The following is a 16426-nucleotide window of genomic DNA, read 5'->3' as shown; positions in this document are numbered from 1 at the left end:
CTTATAACATTACATATCCAAATCCAAAGAACCTTACGCAACAACGACTTCAGTAAAAAAAAAAAAAAAAAAAAACATTTACAAATTTCAATAACATTTATAACCTAGTATTTGCTAGGGAATTTCCTTCAAAGGCAATTCCCGGCCGAATGTAGTGTCCTGGAGGGTCCCCAAAGATTTGGTCATTTGATCTCCTTATTTTTTGAAATGATTTGAAATTCCGAAGTTCTATAGAAAACTTTTGGAAAATCAAATCAAGATCCTCATCAGAACTAAATTTGACAAGGACTATAGAGTCGCCACCTAGGATTGGTCCGAGACCTTTAATTGACTCTGTGAAAGACTTAGGCCTAACCAAAATTTTAGTTTTGTACTAGGTTTGGTTTGTACTAGGTTATGCGAGTCGAAGGTGTTAGGCACTACTCCTGCCCAAGAAATCTTGGTCTTATGAATCAGATTTCGCAAAAGAATTCAAAGCTTTTCATTAGCTAGATATTCCTTCTAAAATTTCTTATAAAATTATTATTTTTTTATAATTTCGTACAGAATAGAAAAATGATTCTTTATGCCATTTTGAATATTAAATATTCCCAGGAATACTGAATTTTCATACGTATTTAAAATTTTTGTACAAAAAAGTTCGTTCGAAAATTGTTAATTAATTCAAATGAAATTCCAAAACTTCGGGAATTTTCATCCAATCTTCTGGGAAATTTAGAGATCCAACCTCTAAGTGGATTTCCACCAAATGTAGAGTAGCACCAGTGATGATCGGCATTTCACAAGGTTTAATTTGCATCCTAGCAAAACAACTTTGTGAAGGAGGTCTATTGCATACTTCGTTTGTGTAAGACGAAGGGAATTAGGATTGCGAGATACTTCAAGGCCAAGGAAAAACTCATATTTCCAAAATATTAGTATCAAATGTAGTTGGGGGCCAATTCATAAAGGCACTGAGTAAGCTTGGATTATCTCCTGAAAGTATAATATCATCGACGTACAGTAGAATATCATCGGCGTACAGCAGAATACAAATCGTGTTACCCTTAAAATGTCTCATGAAGAGAGAGAGGGATATGCCAAGCTCCCTTTAAATCCAAGGGAAAGAAGGAAGGACCTGAGAAGTTGGAACCATGCCCTTGGTACCTGTTTAAGGCCATAGATGGCTTTATAAAGTCTGCAGACACAATGAGGAAGTTTGGGATCTACAAACCCAGCTGGCTGTTTCATATAGACCTCTTCCCGAAGGAAACCATGTACAAACGCATTTCAGACATCCAATTGATGTAGTTGCCACCCCCGAGAAGCAATAGATAACATTGTACGTGCCTTTGGAGTAATTGGTTGTTTCACATGGTATCATAGCTATTTCTTCATAGAAGTTCTTTTGTTCAAAACCCAACAACTCCTTGATATTAAAAAAGAGGGGCCACATGTGCCACATGTATCACCAACCCAAAAAAGAGGGGCCACACGTGATTGATAGTGTAGAAGTACAAATGATTAAATAACATCAACTCTAAAAGCTCAAGCTTCTGGAGTAATTGGTTGTTTCACAATTACGACGTCTTTCCAAAAAGCATAAAATACTATAAAAAATATGGAAGCTGGATACAAAACATCAAAGTATAGAATTGCTGCAAATCATTTGCTCTCCTTAAGGCAGAGTTATATGTTGATTTTCATCCTTTTCTAGTCATAGAAAGGGCCAAATGATTTACTTTCTTATTTGATAGATGTTCATCAACTTTCTGTTCATATATTCTAAACAAATCATCCATTATCACCGCTCCAAACTGATCAGCAAGCAGGGATTCTGTAACAGCTCTTATACACTTTGCACCATTCCTTCCACTTGTAAAGATATCAAATTCAATTATTTCAAGTCGATCAAGACTAAAGGATCCTTCTATCTCAACAATAGCCTCCAATTCATGAATTGAGGGTGCATAACATGGTATATTAAATGAATCCACTTTCTCCTGTTCAATCACTCCCTAAATTGGACAAACTTATCAGCAAAACATAAAAAATAATAATATGTCAAAATTTGATCATATTTAGAAGAGAAAGAGAGCGGTTTAAATGGTTATATTGCGATGTTGCCTCTACCTGTGAGACCATGTCATTGAGAGTTTGAGTCATAAGTTCCCATTGGGAATAACATTCTGGTGGATCCAAGCTTCCTCTGCCAGTAACTGTAAGGACCATACGCCCTCCGCCAATTACTTCTTCGGAGCGTGACTTAAGAAACAGATAGAAATCTCTCTGAAATTGCGCCAAGTATGCTCTAAACACGCTGGGAGGGCTTGTCTTTGCTATGTAAATATTGCCCTTGTTTAATGAGATACCCATTTCATTTTGAAGCCCTTGAGGAACCTGGAATATTTTAATGCTGAAATTAAGATTCACTTTAGAACATGACATGCTTACATGAAAATTTTCCTATATGACCTTTGAAGTTAGAATAAGTTTGAGTGTTCATAAATTTGCTGATTAAGACTCAAAATTAATTGTTATTGTAGGTCTATTAATCAGTTTTGGACACACAATCGGTTCTAAAAATCTGAAACAAATAGTGCCTAAATTTGCAGCAGACTGACAACTGAGTGGGTGAAAGTGCTGACCTGAGAGAGCCAGTGGAGACTATTAGAAGAATGAATGAAGTCTAGACTTTTGCTTGGGAAAAGCCTCCCATAAAAGGAACCAGCCACTCCTGCCATGAAACACTGGGCCAAACTGGCATGCTTCTCTTCCTTAAGCTTCTCATAGAAATCTGGTAGGTAACTGAAAAGGGTGTTAAAATCGTTCCCTGGAAGGTCATTCAAGAACATTTGGAACTCCGGCAGCGGATGGTTCAGCTGGCAACATTTCATCTCGATAGTATCTATAATATGAGATATCACAAAGAGGGTGTTGGGTCCTGAAGAACAACCCAAGTCTGCTATGCTCAACTTCTTAGGGTAGGACATACAATAAAGATCTAGTATTGCATCTTCTACCATGTGCATCTCCTTGGTTATGATCGTTCTCTATATATGGAAGAACAAAAAAATCATAATCAAATCATGTAGAACAAATCGTGTAGAAGAGAGAGAGAGAGAGAGAGAGAGAGAGACCTGTACTACTGAATTATTAGCATAGCTGGTATCTCCCACTCCCCCATTCATGTGAAGAACTTGTTGCACTTCCATGGCTCTCGTTTAATGGCCTCTGTCAAATAGACAAGATAGATCACACCTTATATTTCCCTCCTGTGTCAATAGCCTTGAAGTATGATTTATAAAGGGGGAAATGTTTGAGATAAACAACGTGAATTGAGCTTTAGATGAGAAATTAACTGTATTTATTTATTTTGTTAATTTGTTGTCTTGAACTGATCAAAAGTTTAATGCATCTAAACAAACAAATTTTTTTTTTTCATTTCTTGGCAGTATTTGGTTGCCATTTCCATTTAGATGCATTTTTTATTTACTTTAGATTGATGATCTCCTAATCTCGTTCTATATTTATTTCTGTTTGGTTGCAAGCATTTACTTCATAGAGTAGTGCTAGGGAATGTCATGAACAATATAGAGGGAGTGTAGAGAGAGGGAAGAGAGAGAAAGAGAAGATGCATCATTCCAATGAAATCGAAGCAATCATCACCAACAAAGTGATTTGAAAGTTCAACAAGGACATAGAGAACACTATGTGGACCAAACAAAGATGGAAAACCTTGGGCTGTGATTGGTGAGCGAAACAAGTAAAAAGAGAGGAACAAACAACACAGTATGTGGATTACCCAAGAACAATAGCAAAGATTAATAGAGGGGTGGTCGCATGGATCCAACTTAGAAGAAGTTAAATCAATCTTAAACCATGACAAATAGTCAAAGTTAGGTGGAGAGGATCTATCCTTATTGATGGTTGATATTGGAGTGCTAAAATAAACACATCAATATATCCAAGAAGATCATAAATTCTAAGCACCTAACAAAGCAATAATACTAACAATAAAAATAGTTTAATAATAATATAATAATAAAGACATCTAAAGTAATAATTAAGGAGCATGATCATCAAGTTGCGTGTTATTTAAGCATAGAATAATATTATGCCACCAAATCCAAAGAACATTTACATATTACGACAACAATGTCAGCATAAAAACAACAACAAATTACAATAACCTCAGATGCTTTCAAATGAATAGCCAAGCAGGCTTACTTTGAAATACCCCAAAACATTCCCTAAACGAAATCCGTCCCCCTCTTATGAAAGCGGGCATTTTTGTCTTTGAAGAGACCTTTATCATTAGGACTTCTTTTAGTGATGCAGGTGCCTCGCCCGATGACAAAGATCAACGGTCAAGATCGTCAGAACCTTGTTCAACGGTCAGATCAGAAGATATAAGATGGCATCTAGATCAATGGTCCACGTTGATTACTACTCTTCAATAGAGTCCTATTTTAGTTTGGATTTGTTTTAATTATTTTTAGATATTTTCTTTAATTGAGACGTCCAAGGTGAGAATGTATTTAGGGAGGTTTACTTTTACGTGGATTGAGTTGAGAGAATTTAGGAGTTTTACTTTTGGTAGGATTTTATTTGAGTAAAATTAGGAAGTAGTAGAGAAACTTTAGGATTCTAAAATTTGGCTTTCACTGTTGAACGTCCAAGTAAGGAGATATCCTAGGGATTTGTTTTATTTCTTAATTATAGTGAAGTTATAGTTTATTTAGGATTCTTCTTTATGTTGGCCATAGAAAATCTAAATCTATAAAAGGCCATCCATTGTAATTGTTTTCAGATATCTAATTGTGAATAAAATTTTAGTTGCCTTTTGTTGTGTCCCGACGTGATAGCCACCCGCTGTTATCATTGAAAACAAGTCAACTGCTACTTGTTGTCGCCCTTCGCAAGCCATCTGCTGCTTGCTTATCATTGTTGCCGCTCACCGGAGTAGAACAAGCAATCCGTTGCTTGTCTAGAGAAGAGGGAGCCATATGTTGCTTGCCTCTATCTATTTACAAGGTATGTTTTACACCTTCCCTTGGCTGCCATTACCCCTAGTCGTTGTCTTGTTTTGACAGACCATAGAACCTTTAGCCTTGCAGCCAATCGAACCACCGACCATCACTTTCCATCCCTCAATTCCGTCCTTCAACTGACAAGTGACAACCTATCTACCCACATATTTCAATCAACCACCTACATTGAAGCCTACATTCCTCTGAAAACCTGTCCCTATTTTAGAAGTGGAGAAACCAATTTCTACATAACCATCGCAAAAAACATTTATAACGATGGCTATGTAGAAATTGGTGACTCAACAACAAAGCCTAGGAGGCCGGAAAAGATTGGAAATCTGACATCTACAGCAAATGGTGCGTGTTTTCACCATTACATTGCAAAAGGGAAGTGATAAATCCACCCCTTATTTTTTATTACTTGGGACACCCGGCAAAAGAGTATCAATGACTATAGAGGGGCTGATGTACTTCATGCCAGAAGGATTCAATGGGGCTGATTGCCGCGTACACTGCTGCTGGGTGTCCCAAGTAATCAAAAGGGGCGGATATATATATATATCACTTCCCAAATTAAAATATCACATGTTTTGTCAAAGTTAATCGCCCAAGATCTGATTCTAAGTGTACGTCCTAATAGAATGCTAAAACATCTTTCTAGAATACTAGCCACGAAGCATAAAATGCTATTGAAATATGGAAGCAGGATACAAAGCTTCAAAATACAGAACTATTACATATCATTTGTTATATGTTGATTTTCATTCTTTTCTAGTCATAGAAAGAACCAAATTGATAATGATTGCTTTCTCATTTGATAGATACACATCAACATTATGTTCATATCTTCGGAACAGGTCATCCAGTATCCCGGCTCCAAACTGATCAGCTAGCATAGATTCTGTAATAGCTCTTATCAACTTTGCAACGTTCTGCCCACTTGTGAAGTTCACAATTTCAATTACTTCATGTCGATCAAGACTAAAGGATCCTTCTCTGTTAACAATAGCCTCTAGTTCTTGAATTGAAGGAGCATAGAAGGGTAGATTAAATGAATCCACTTTATCCTGTTCAATCACTCCCTAAATTGGACAAACTTATCATTAAAGCATAAAAACCAATAACATAAGAAACTGTAAACTGTTTTTGAAAAAAGAGGGGGGAGGGGGCGGGGGGGAGAGCGGGGGAGTGGGGAGGGGAGAATGCGGGCTTTGAAAGGTTACAATGTGATGTTTCCCTACCTGTGAGACCATGTCATTGAGAGTTTGAGCCAACAGTTCCCAGTGGAAAAAACATTCTTTAATAGATGGATCCGAGCTTCTTCCGGTACAAAGTGTAAGGACCATTCGCCCTCCACCAATTACTTCTTCGGAACGTGACTTTAGGAACAAATAGAAATCTCTCTGAAATTGCGCTAAGTATGCTTTGAACACGCTGGGAGGGCTTGTCTTCCCTATGTAAATTTTTCCCTTGTTTAATGAGATGCCCATTTCGTTTTGAAGCCCTTGAGGAACCTGGCATACTTTCATGCTTCAATTAGGATTTACTTTAAGACACAACATGTAGTGTGTATATATATATATATATATATATATATATATATATATATATGACAAAAGTGTAGCTACACATACGTGTAGCTAACTTAGCTACACCGACGCCTTAAAATACAGTGGACCCCACATTGTTTGGGCGATGCAAACCATTCATTTGATGGGCCCTCACATAGATAGGGTGTGCCCAAAAAATCAGCTCCATAGGATCATCCCAACCCTACGATTTGTGGAGGAAAAAATGGACGTGTAAAAACCTTCACAAATATGTCAATTTTTTCCTCCACAGTTTGAAGGGTTGGGATGATCCTATGGAGCTGAATTTTTTGGCACAGCCTATCAATGTGAGGGTCTATCAGATGAATGGTTTGGATCACCCAAACAATGTGGGCCCACTGTATTTTTAGCTGTCGGTGTAGCTACACCTCTCTCTCTCTCTCTCTCTCTCTCTCTCTCTCTCTGTATATATATATGAGAAAAGTGTTTCTAAGCACGTGCTTAGGGAGCTCTCTAAGCACAAGTAGCTTAAAAAGCCACCGATTGGTTCGTATGGCGGCTCCACCTCTACAGGGTCCACAAAAAGCGACCAATCGGTGGCTTTTTAAGCCACTTGTTCTTAGGGAGCTCCCTAAGCACGTGCTTAGAAACACTTTTTTTTCTCTCTCTCTCTCTCTCTCTCTATATATATATATATATATATATATATATATATATATATATATATATATATATATATATATGAGAAAACGGTTCCTACACATATGTGTAGATAAGTTATCTACACACTAGCTGAAAATACATTGGGGGCCACATTATTTGGGTGATCCAAACCATTCATTTTTAAGGCCCTCACATAGATAGGGTGTCCACAAAAAATCAGATCCGTAGGATCATCCTAACCATTCGAACTTTGGAGGCAAAAAATAAACTAATTTGTGAAGGTTTAAAGACATCCATTTTACCTCCACAAATCGTAGGGTTGGGATGATCCTATGGATCTGATTTTTTGTAGACGCCCTATCTATGTGAGGGCCTTTAAAATGGATGGCTTGGATCACCCAAATAATGTGGGCCCCCACTGTATTTTAAGCTAGTGTGTAGAGAACTCTCTACACATATGTGTAGGAACCGTTTTCTCATATATATATATATATATATATATATATATATATATATATATATATATATATATATAGAGAGAGAGAGAGAGAGAGAGAGAGAGAGAGAGAGAGAGAGAGAGAGAGAGAGAGAGTGTTAAGTAGACTTGGCAAATGCGACCCGTGCCCGTGGGTGGACCCGACCCACCCGCAAATTTGCGGGCACGGGTCTAAGTTTTAGTGACCCGTAAAAACTGACCCGCGGGTGACCCAACCCGCAAAAACACGAGTCGGGTCGGGTCAACCTGCGGGTCATTTGGCTTTTTTAAGGGTGGTGATTTTGTCATGCTAATCTAGTTAGATGACTTTTTTTTCTAATGCAAAGGATGCTGATTTTGTCATGCTAATCTATTTTTTAAGGGATTGATGCCTGAATAAGTTATGACTGGCACCATAGAATATAAATAGGTTGTTGCTAGCACCATAGGTTGATCCCAAGCGTTCTATGTGAATGTTAGAGGGTTGATCACTTGATCCTAACCCTCTATAGATCGGAGGGTTTGGATCAACCTATTGAAATGATGTTTGGGGCACAACCTATTTAGGCTGTGGGCCATCTAATGGACGGTTTGGATCATCCCACGGTGCCGGCCATACTGCCCTCATCAAAATCCAGTGATAACATTTCCCAAAATAAACGACTGTTTGAATTTGCGGGTTGACCCGACCCACCCACGGGCCTCGTGGGTCGCCTAAATCCTGACCCTAAAAAATGCGGGTCATTTCCTGACCCGACCCGTGTGACCCGCACCCGCATCACTCACGCGTTGACCCGGCCCGGCCCACCCGTTTGCTAGGTCTAGAGTTAAGTGAAGCTACACATACGTGTAGCTAAGTTAGCTACACCGACGACTTAAAATACAGTGGGCCCACATTGTTTGGGTGATGCATACCATTCATTTCATATATAGGCCCTCACATTGATAGGGTGTGCCCAAAAAATCAGCTCCATTGGATGATCCCAGCCCTTCAAATTGTGGAGGAAAAAATGGACAGATTTGTGAAGGTTTTTAGACGTCCATTTTTGCCTCCACAAATCGTAGGGCTGGGATAATCCTATGGAACTAATTTTGTGGGCACACCCTATCTATGTGAGGGCACATCAAATGAATGGTTTGCATCACCCAAAAAATGTGGGGCCCACTGTATTTTAAGCCTTCGGTGTAGCTAAGTTAGCTACACGTATGTGTAGCTACACTTTTCTCATATATATATATATATATATATATATATATATATATATATATATAGAGAGAGAGAGAGAGAGAGAGAGAGAGAGAGAGATGAAAGTGTTTCTAGTCTGCCGACTAGAGATCATTCTCTAGTCCGGCGAGCAAAAAACATGGGTCCCACCTTATTTGGGTTATGCAAAGCATTCATTTGATGGGCCCTGACATAGAGAGGGTGTCCACAAAAAATCAGCTCCATAGGATCATCCCAACCCTGTGATTTGTGGAGCTTAAAATGGACGGCTATAAATCGGCACAAGTCTGTCCATTTTTTAGCTCCACAAATGGAAGGGTTAAGATGATCCTATGAAGCTGATTTTTTGTGGACACCCTATCTATGATGGGACCTATCAAATGAATGCTTTAGATCACCACAAAAAATGTGAGACCCAAGTGTTTTTGGTCGCAGGACTAGAGAATGATCTCTAGTCGACAGACTTGAAACACTTTTCTCTCTCTCTCTCTCTCTCTCTCTCTCTCTCTCACACACACACACACACACACACACACACACACACACACACATATAAGGTAAATGATTGTGCGCTCGAGCGCACCTAAGCTTAGGTGCACTCGAGTGCCAAATCACATGGGTCTCACATTTTTTGTGCTGATCCAAACCATTCATTTGCAAGACCCCATCATAGATAGGGTGTGTACCAAAAATCAGGTCTATTGAATCATCCTAACCCCTCCAAAAGTGAAGGGAAAAAATGGGCAGATTTGTGGACAAACAGAGTCTGTCCATTTTGACCTCCACAAATGGATGGGTTAGGATGATCCTATGGAGCTAATTTTTGGTACATACCCCATCTATGTAAGGACCTTTCAAATGAATGCTTTGGATCATCCTAACAAAGGGTTTCTGCGCTCGAGTTCAAAAACAGGGTGGGCCCACATTGTTGGGGGGATCCATATCATTCATTTGGAAGGCCCTTTCATGGATAGGGTGTCCACCAAAAATCAGCTCCATTGGATCACCTTATGGTGTTCATTTGTGGGGTGAAAAAAAAGGGCAGATTAGTGGACAAACAGTATCTGTCTATTTTCACCCCCACAAATGGACACCCTATGATGATCCAATGAAGCTGATTTTTGGTACACACCCCATCCATGATGGGGCCCTTCAAATGAATGCTTAGGATCACCCCAACAATGAGGTCCCATTTAGGGGTGTAAACGGATCGAATTCGAATTAGATATTGCTATATCCGAATTCGAATTCGTTTACAATATTCAGTATCCGTATCCGTATCCGAATTCGATGGATAATTATTATTTGTTACCGAATTCGCATCCAACGGATATTATTCGAATTCGGATATTATCCGGATTCAAATCCGAATACGAATTCATATCCGAATGTCTGAATTCATATCCGAATTCGAATAAATCATATCCGAATGTCCGAATTCGTATCCGAATACTTATTGCTCAAACATTTCACCAACACAGAAAGAGTTAAGAGTATTACCTGAATACTTGAAATTAACAAGAGGGAGCCGATTGGAGAACAGATCTTGGTGTTGATGAGATCAACGAAGAAGATGACCAAGCTCCACTCCAACAACTTTCGGATCTAGGTTGATAGTAAGTAGATTCGACCCAAAATGCCCTAGATCTAAGGTCTGATGGTGGAGATGAAGTTAGAAGATGAGAATGGAGAGAGCTGATGGTGGAGGAAATGGTAGCAGGAATAGAGGTGGTTTTCAAAGAGGAGTAGAAGTAGGGTTTGATGGTAGTAGTAATGGAGATTAAGCAATCGGAGATGAAATCCGACGAGGGTTTTGATCTTGACGAAGGTGGAAGATGATGGAGATACCGGAGAAATGGGGTCTTTGCCGGATTTGATTGGAGTGATGGTGGCGAGGTTTGGGATTAAAGCTCACAACAAGGAAGATAATGGGGATATGATGATGTGAGGAATAAAAGGGTTTAGCAACGAAGGAAATTAGGGGAAAATGATGGTGGAAAAGAAGGTGGAGATGATGGTGGGGCCGGAGCTCGAGTTGATCTGAGAAGAAGACCCAAATCTCTTCATACCCTCTCTCCCTTTGCTCTCATTTCTCGCCTGTTTCTGTTTCTGTTCTTTCTTCCCCAAAAAAAAAAAGAACCCCCCTCTTTGAGCACCCTAATCGGTGGCATATGAAGGGCATTATATTTGCCCACCCTTTCTTCTTACTTGGACAGCCCCTGCTAGTGTATTTGAGAGTTGAGACTTGAGACTACTTTTTCACAACCAAGGGGTGGCTTGGGCAAGAAAAAAAATAGAAATGATATATTCGACCCCTTTTTTATCTGGGACAACCTCCATTTAGGATAAACCACTCCCCTATGTGCTATTAGAGATAGTGTGTTATGCCCTTTTCATCCTTTGGATAACTCCAAGATGGATAACTCACCCCTCTTTTCATTAGGAAAATAATATTCTCACTCACTTGGTTCGTCTTATTTGTCAAATTTCGTCTAATTCCTACAAGATTTTGCGAGGACCTTCCTGGGGTTACTAACAACTTCTCGGATGATTTGCACATACTAACATGCGTAATAAACTGGTACAAATTCGGGTTTTCTCCTCATTTGGGTTTACTTCGAGAATTTCAATTTCGAGGTTTCAATTCAACTTCGGAATTTTATTCGAATTTGATATTTAGGCTCCGGTCAAAATGGGGTGTCTACATATACGCGTACGGATATTCAGGATATTCGGATACAGATGCGGATACGGATTCGGATATACGGATCCGGATCCGGATATTCGGGATAAACGGATGTACTTCTCGGATTCGGATGTTAAACGGATCGGATGTACCATTTACCAAATTCGTATCCGCTAAGAGCCGGATATCTCATAAACGGATTCGGATAATATCGGCTTGAAACAGATTCGTATAATATTCGCTTTAAACGGATTCGGATGTGGACGGTAATCGGATTTTCGAATGTCCATTTACAGGCCTAGTCCCATTCTTGTTTCCTGCACTCAAGCGCAGCTAAGCTATCTGCGTTGGAACCCTTTTCTTACCCTGAACGGCCACTATATCTCGCCACGTATATATATATATATACCTTGAACGGTCACTCAAAATTAAGAACCAATTGTGTGTCTATTGGACTCAAAATTATATATAGTCACTGTTTGTTTAGGATCTTGAGAACCGATTGTGAGTCCAAAACTGATTATTAGACTAAAAATTGAATGCTATCTTGAGTCCAATAATCTGTTTGGGACTCACAGTCGGCTCTCAAAATCTGATTCAAACAATACCTAAATTTGTAGCCAAATGACAACTGAGTGCTGATGGGCGAAAGTGAGTGCTGATGGGCGAAAGTGCTGACCTGACAGAGCCAATGGAGACTATTAGCAGAATGAATAAAATGTAGACTTTTGCTTGGGAAAAGCCTCCCATGAAAGGAACCAGCCACGAAACACTGCTCCAAACTGACATGCTTCTCTTCCTTAAGCTTCTCATAGAAATCTGGTAGATAACTAAAAAGGTTGTTAAAATCATTCCCTAAAAGGTCATTCAAGAACATTTGGAATTCTGGCAATGGAATGTTCAGCTGGTGGCATTTCTTCTTGATAGTATCTATAATATGAGATATCACAAAGAGGGTGTTGGGTCCCGAAGAACAACCCAAGTCTGCTATGCTCAACTTCTCAGGGAAGGATGTGCAATAAAGATCCAGTATTGCATCTTCTAGCATCGGCATTCCTTTGCTTATTATATTTCTCTATAAGAAAAGAGAAAAAAAAAATATTAGAATCACATCATGTAGAAGGCCATTGGAATGAATAGAGAGAGAGACTAGCATTCTTGGACCATGCTATTTTTGGATATATACACGCGCGCACACACACACACACATGAGGAAGTGGTTTGTGAGCAGCTACTCAGATAAACTTATCTGAACAGAGCTCATGAACCATGGGGCCTTCCAAATGTATGCTTAGGATCACCCCCAAAATGTGCCCCCCCTATGGTTTGTGAGCTCTGCTCAGATAAGCTTATCTGAGCTGCTCACAAACCATTTCCTATATATATATAATGGGCCCCAACCGATCAAATCATGGTGTAAAATGGCGGGTCACACCTTATGTGTGGAGATCGAGGGACCAACCCCATCAAAACAAGAGTTAAAAATGATAGGCACCACCTGGGGCATGACAGCCTGTATAGGTTATACCGGCAGTTTTTATTACTTTTACCGGAGGTCAAGACCGTAGGTAAAGCCCAATTTTCTTATAGGGATATATATCCGGTCCTTTTTTTTAACTTGGGACTGCCACCTGCAATGTATCTATGACCGTAGAGGGCCTAATTGCCACGGACACTGCTGGTGGCTGTCCCATGTTAAAAAAGGGACGAATTTGTCATTTCACTTATAGTGTCTTTGTTTCTTCCGAAATATACTGGCATTTTTTGTTACTTTACAAAGGTCAAGACCGCAGGTAAAACCCAGTTTTCTTGTAGGGAAGTGATAAATCCGCTCCTTCTTTTTTTTACTTGGGACAGCCACCTACGGTGTATCTATGACTGCAGAGAGACTGGTTTACTATGTAGGAAAGTGTTCAACTGGCCTGATTGCCATGTACACTGCAGGTGGCTGTCCCATGTAAAAAAGGGGCAAATTTATCATTTCCCATATCGTGTCTCTTTGTTTATTAAGGGCGTGTTCGGCAACCATCTCCAGAATGGTTTTGTGTTTTTGTAGGTGCAGAGAATGCACAAAGCAAAGAAAAAGGAGAAAATCTCCTTGGGTATGCACAGCCCACTAGGCCCGTTTCTTCCGATTCTTATTTTCATGCGTATAAGCATGAGATTTTGTGGAGTGAGTCGATTCCGCGGTTCATCATCTACCCATTTTTGTCCAATAAAATCAGATGAAATGAGAAGCCTTGCCAAACACACCCTAACGTACTCTATAACAAAATAAAATAAAAAAGGAAGTGATATATCTGCCACTTTGATCAGTTGGTAGTACAAGCAGCAATGTATCAATGGCTGCAGATGGGCTGATGTACTTCATGTGGGAGGGGTGTTGATGCCTCCCCGGCTATGAAGTCAGTTTCCCATATGCCTACGATGGACACCCGCCGCCCCTTTCGATTACTTGGGACACCCAACAGAAGTGTACGTGGCAATCAACCCCATTGAATCTTTCTGTACATCAACCCCTCTGCAGTTGATACATGCTGCTGGTTGTACCAGGTGATCTAGGGGCGGATATATCACTTCCCATAGAAAAAATATCCTAATCAAATCATCTAGAAGACCATTGGATTGGAGAGAGAGAGAGAGAGAGAGAGAGAGAGAGAGAGAGAGAGAGAGAGAGAGAGAGAGAGACCTGCACTAATGAATTATTAGCATAGCTGGTATCTCCAACTCCCCCGTTCATGTGAAGAACTTGTTGCACTTCCATGGCTAGCTCTCCTTTAATGGCCTGTGTCAACTACAAGAGATACAACACACCTTATATTTCTCTCCTATATCAATGGATTTGAAGTAGGATTTATAATGGAGATATTTTTGACCTAAATCACGTGAATTGGGCTTTAGATGAGCTAAACCACTTGAATTTACCTTAACCACGTGAATTTAGCTTTAGAAGACACATGAATTTTTTTTTTTTTTTTTTCAGTGTCGCCTCGAACTGGTCAAATTAAAGGACAATTTTTTTAATTACCTGGCAGTATTTAGTTGCCATGTCCATTTAGATCATTACCTGGCAGTATTTAGTTGCCCTCCAATCTGTAGAGGTTTCTACATTATGCCGTCCATTTAAAACAAATCGGAGGGTTAGATCATTCTATAAAGAATATTTTCCAGCAACACCCTATCTGCAACAGGGCTCAACAGCTGAATGGTTTGGAACTTTGGATCACTCAAATAATGTGGGACCCACTCTATTTTTGAGTTGCAGGTGCAAGCTCGACTCTCCACTGTATAATTTTAAATCTATTTGATTTACCAAATACTAAGACTTGGAGACGCGAAGACAGAGAAGGAAAGCGCTTAGTCATTTGAGCAAGGTCACACCAATCTTGATTTCTAGATTTGCCCGTAGATAGGTAAGTAGAGGCTTTTGGTTTTATTTGTTTTATTTATTTATTTGACGATCCTAAACCCTTGATTTTAGTAGGGTCTAATGCTTTGTCCATTTGGCCTATGAACATGACCATGTGAGTCGCCTTCTATTCGCCCACCAGATTTACCGTCTAAATTAAACACAAATCACGTTTCTATGTAGTTAGCACAAATGGTTGAACAGCTCGGATCATTTCATTTCAAGATATATGAGTTTCCAAGAACGGTACATCAAAAAGTACAGTACGGCCCACTCCATAGGATGATCCAAATCGTCCAAAGTGTAAATAAGTTGTGCCCCAAAAATCATTTCCATAGGATGATCATCATAACCCTCCGATTTATGGAAGTTTCCATATGTTCAATCCCTCTATAGATCGGACGGTTAAGATCATCCTATGAAAATGATTTTTGGGGCACAACCAATTTACATTGTAGCCCAACCAATGGATGATTTGAATCAACCTACGGAATGGGAATGGGCCGTACCGTATATTTAAAAAAATACGTGTTTGAACGGCCGCACATTATATAATTTCTCATTATCACAGTACCAAAACTATACAAAGAGGTTTTTTTTCTTACTTTTAACAAATAAAGGGTATTCTTATCTATCTTCGAATTAAAAATACCACCACCGTGTATTCTGTGAAGGGTTTTCCACGTGACCTGATTTGCAAAATATTGCCAAAAGACATGACTTGATTTGCAAATTAGCAAGTAATGAGACTCTTCTTGCAAACAGTTCATAGTTGGAGTCTATTTTTGCAAAAAAAAAAAAAAAAAAACCCAATTTGTTTTTAAGCTAAAAAGCTTGGGTTGGGTTGGGTTGGGTTGAACTCGGGTAAGTCGGGTTCAAGTTGAGTAAATGGTTCCTCAGGTCGGGTTGGGGTTGGCCTCAACCCAACCCAACCCAACCGGACCCAAGTTGCACTCCTATTAGAAGTACACTGGATGTGGTTGTCCCAGGGGAAGAGAAGAGTACGGATATACCCTTCTCGCAACCACTAAGCCTACCTCACCAAACAAAAGTAAGAGAGTTAGGGACTTAAGAAACGGAGAAATTATATGGTGTAAGGCCTTATGACAATAAGGCTTTTGTACGGTGGAAGTACCACCCTTGACATTTGATCCAACAGCAGCTTTGAGGAGCTGCTGTTGGACCAAATATCAAGGGCGGTACCCCTACCGTATTATTGTAAGGCCTTACACCATATAAAATCTCAAAGAAACAAGGATGTCCTTTCTACCACGTGGCAATCCATATTTTTCAAAAACAATTGAAATTGATATCCACACACCCGCCTTTTCACTAATTGATATCCACCTCGCCAACCAAAAGTTCTGGGAAGTTTTGGATCTCTTAACCCAATATAAAATCCTAAC

The 16426-nt window shown here is 39.5% G+C and overlaps 2 protein-coding genes across 2 annotated transcripts; both read right to left on the bottom strand.

Moving 5' to 3' along the window:
- Positions 1 to 945: 945 nt before the first annotated feature.
- On the bottom strand, positions 946 to 3725 carry LOC143858077 (putative jasmonic acid carboxyl methyltransferase 1). The gene is made up of 4 exons (XM_077368674.1): positions 3120 to 3725; positions 2628 to 3032; positions 2113 to 2379; positions 946 to 1997 (listed from the first exon to the last, which is right to left on the bottom strand). Exons 1-4 carry the CDS (start codon positions 3192 to 3194, stop codon positions 1683 to 1685), a joined length of 1062 nt encoding a protein of 353 aa, XP_077224789.1. The 5' UTR covers positions 3195 to 3725; the 3' UTR covers positions 946 to 1682.
- A 1941-nt stretch (positions 3726 to 5666) lies between these two features.
- On the bottom strand, positions 5667 to 14458 carry LOC143858030 (putative jasmonic acid carboxyl methyltransferase 1). Its single transcript, XM_077368616.1, has 4 exons — positions 14301 to 14458; positions 12291 to 12686; positions 6254 to 6526; positions 5667 to 6094 (listed from the first exon to the last, which is right to left on the bottom strand). Exons 1-4 carry the CDS (start codon positions 14373 to 14375, stop codon positions 5774 to 5776), a joined length of 1065 nt encoding a protein of 354 aa, XP_077224731.1. The 5' UTR covers positions 14376 to 14458; the 3' UTR covers positions 5667 to 5773.
- Positions 14459 to 16426: the final 1968 nt, after the last annotated feature.

The sequence above is a fragment of the Tasmannia lanceolata genome, unplaced genomic scaffold (assembly GCF_043159265.1).
Source record: "Tasmannia lanceolata isolate RefF3 unplaced genomic scaffold, GAP_Taslan_0.1 ptg000025l, whole genome shotgun sequence".
Lineage (NCBI taxonomy): Eukaryota > Viridiplantae > Streptophyta > Magnoliopsida > Canellales > Winteraceae > Tasmannia > Tasmannia lanceolata.
Note: the sequence above shows the minus strand (reverse complement) of the source record. Positions and strands in the feature narration are given on the sequence as shown.

Bases quoted from the DNA above. Each gene is read 5' to 3' on its own strand.
- LOC143858030 (XM_077368616.1), bottom strand. From the start codon at position 14,375: ATGGAAGTGCAACAAGTTCTTCACATGAACGGGGGAGTTGGAGATACC. The intron at 6,527-12,290 runs GTCAGCACTTTC...AAAGTATGCCAG, and splicing joins GTCTCCATTGGCTCTGTCAG to GTTCCTCAAGGGCTTCAAAA. The intron at 6,095-6,253 runs GTAGGGAAACAT...TGTCCAATTTAG, and splicing joins TCAATGACATGGTCTCACAG to GGAGTGATTGAACAGGATAA.
- LOC143858077 (XM_077368674.1), bottom strand. From the start codon at position 3,194: ATGGAAGTGCAACAAGTTCTTCACATGAATGGGGGAGTGGGAGATACC. The intron at 2,380-2,627 runs GTCAGCACTTTC...AAAATATTCCAG, and splicing joins GTCTCCACTGGCTCTCTCAG to GTTCCTCAAGGGCTTCAAAA. The intron at 1,998-2,112 runs GTAGAGGCAACA...TGTCCAATTTAG, and splicing joins TCAATGACATGGTCTCACAG to GGAGTGATTGAACAGGAGAA.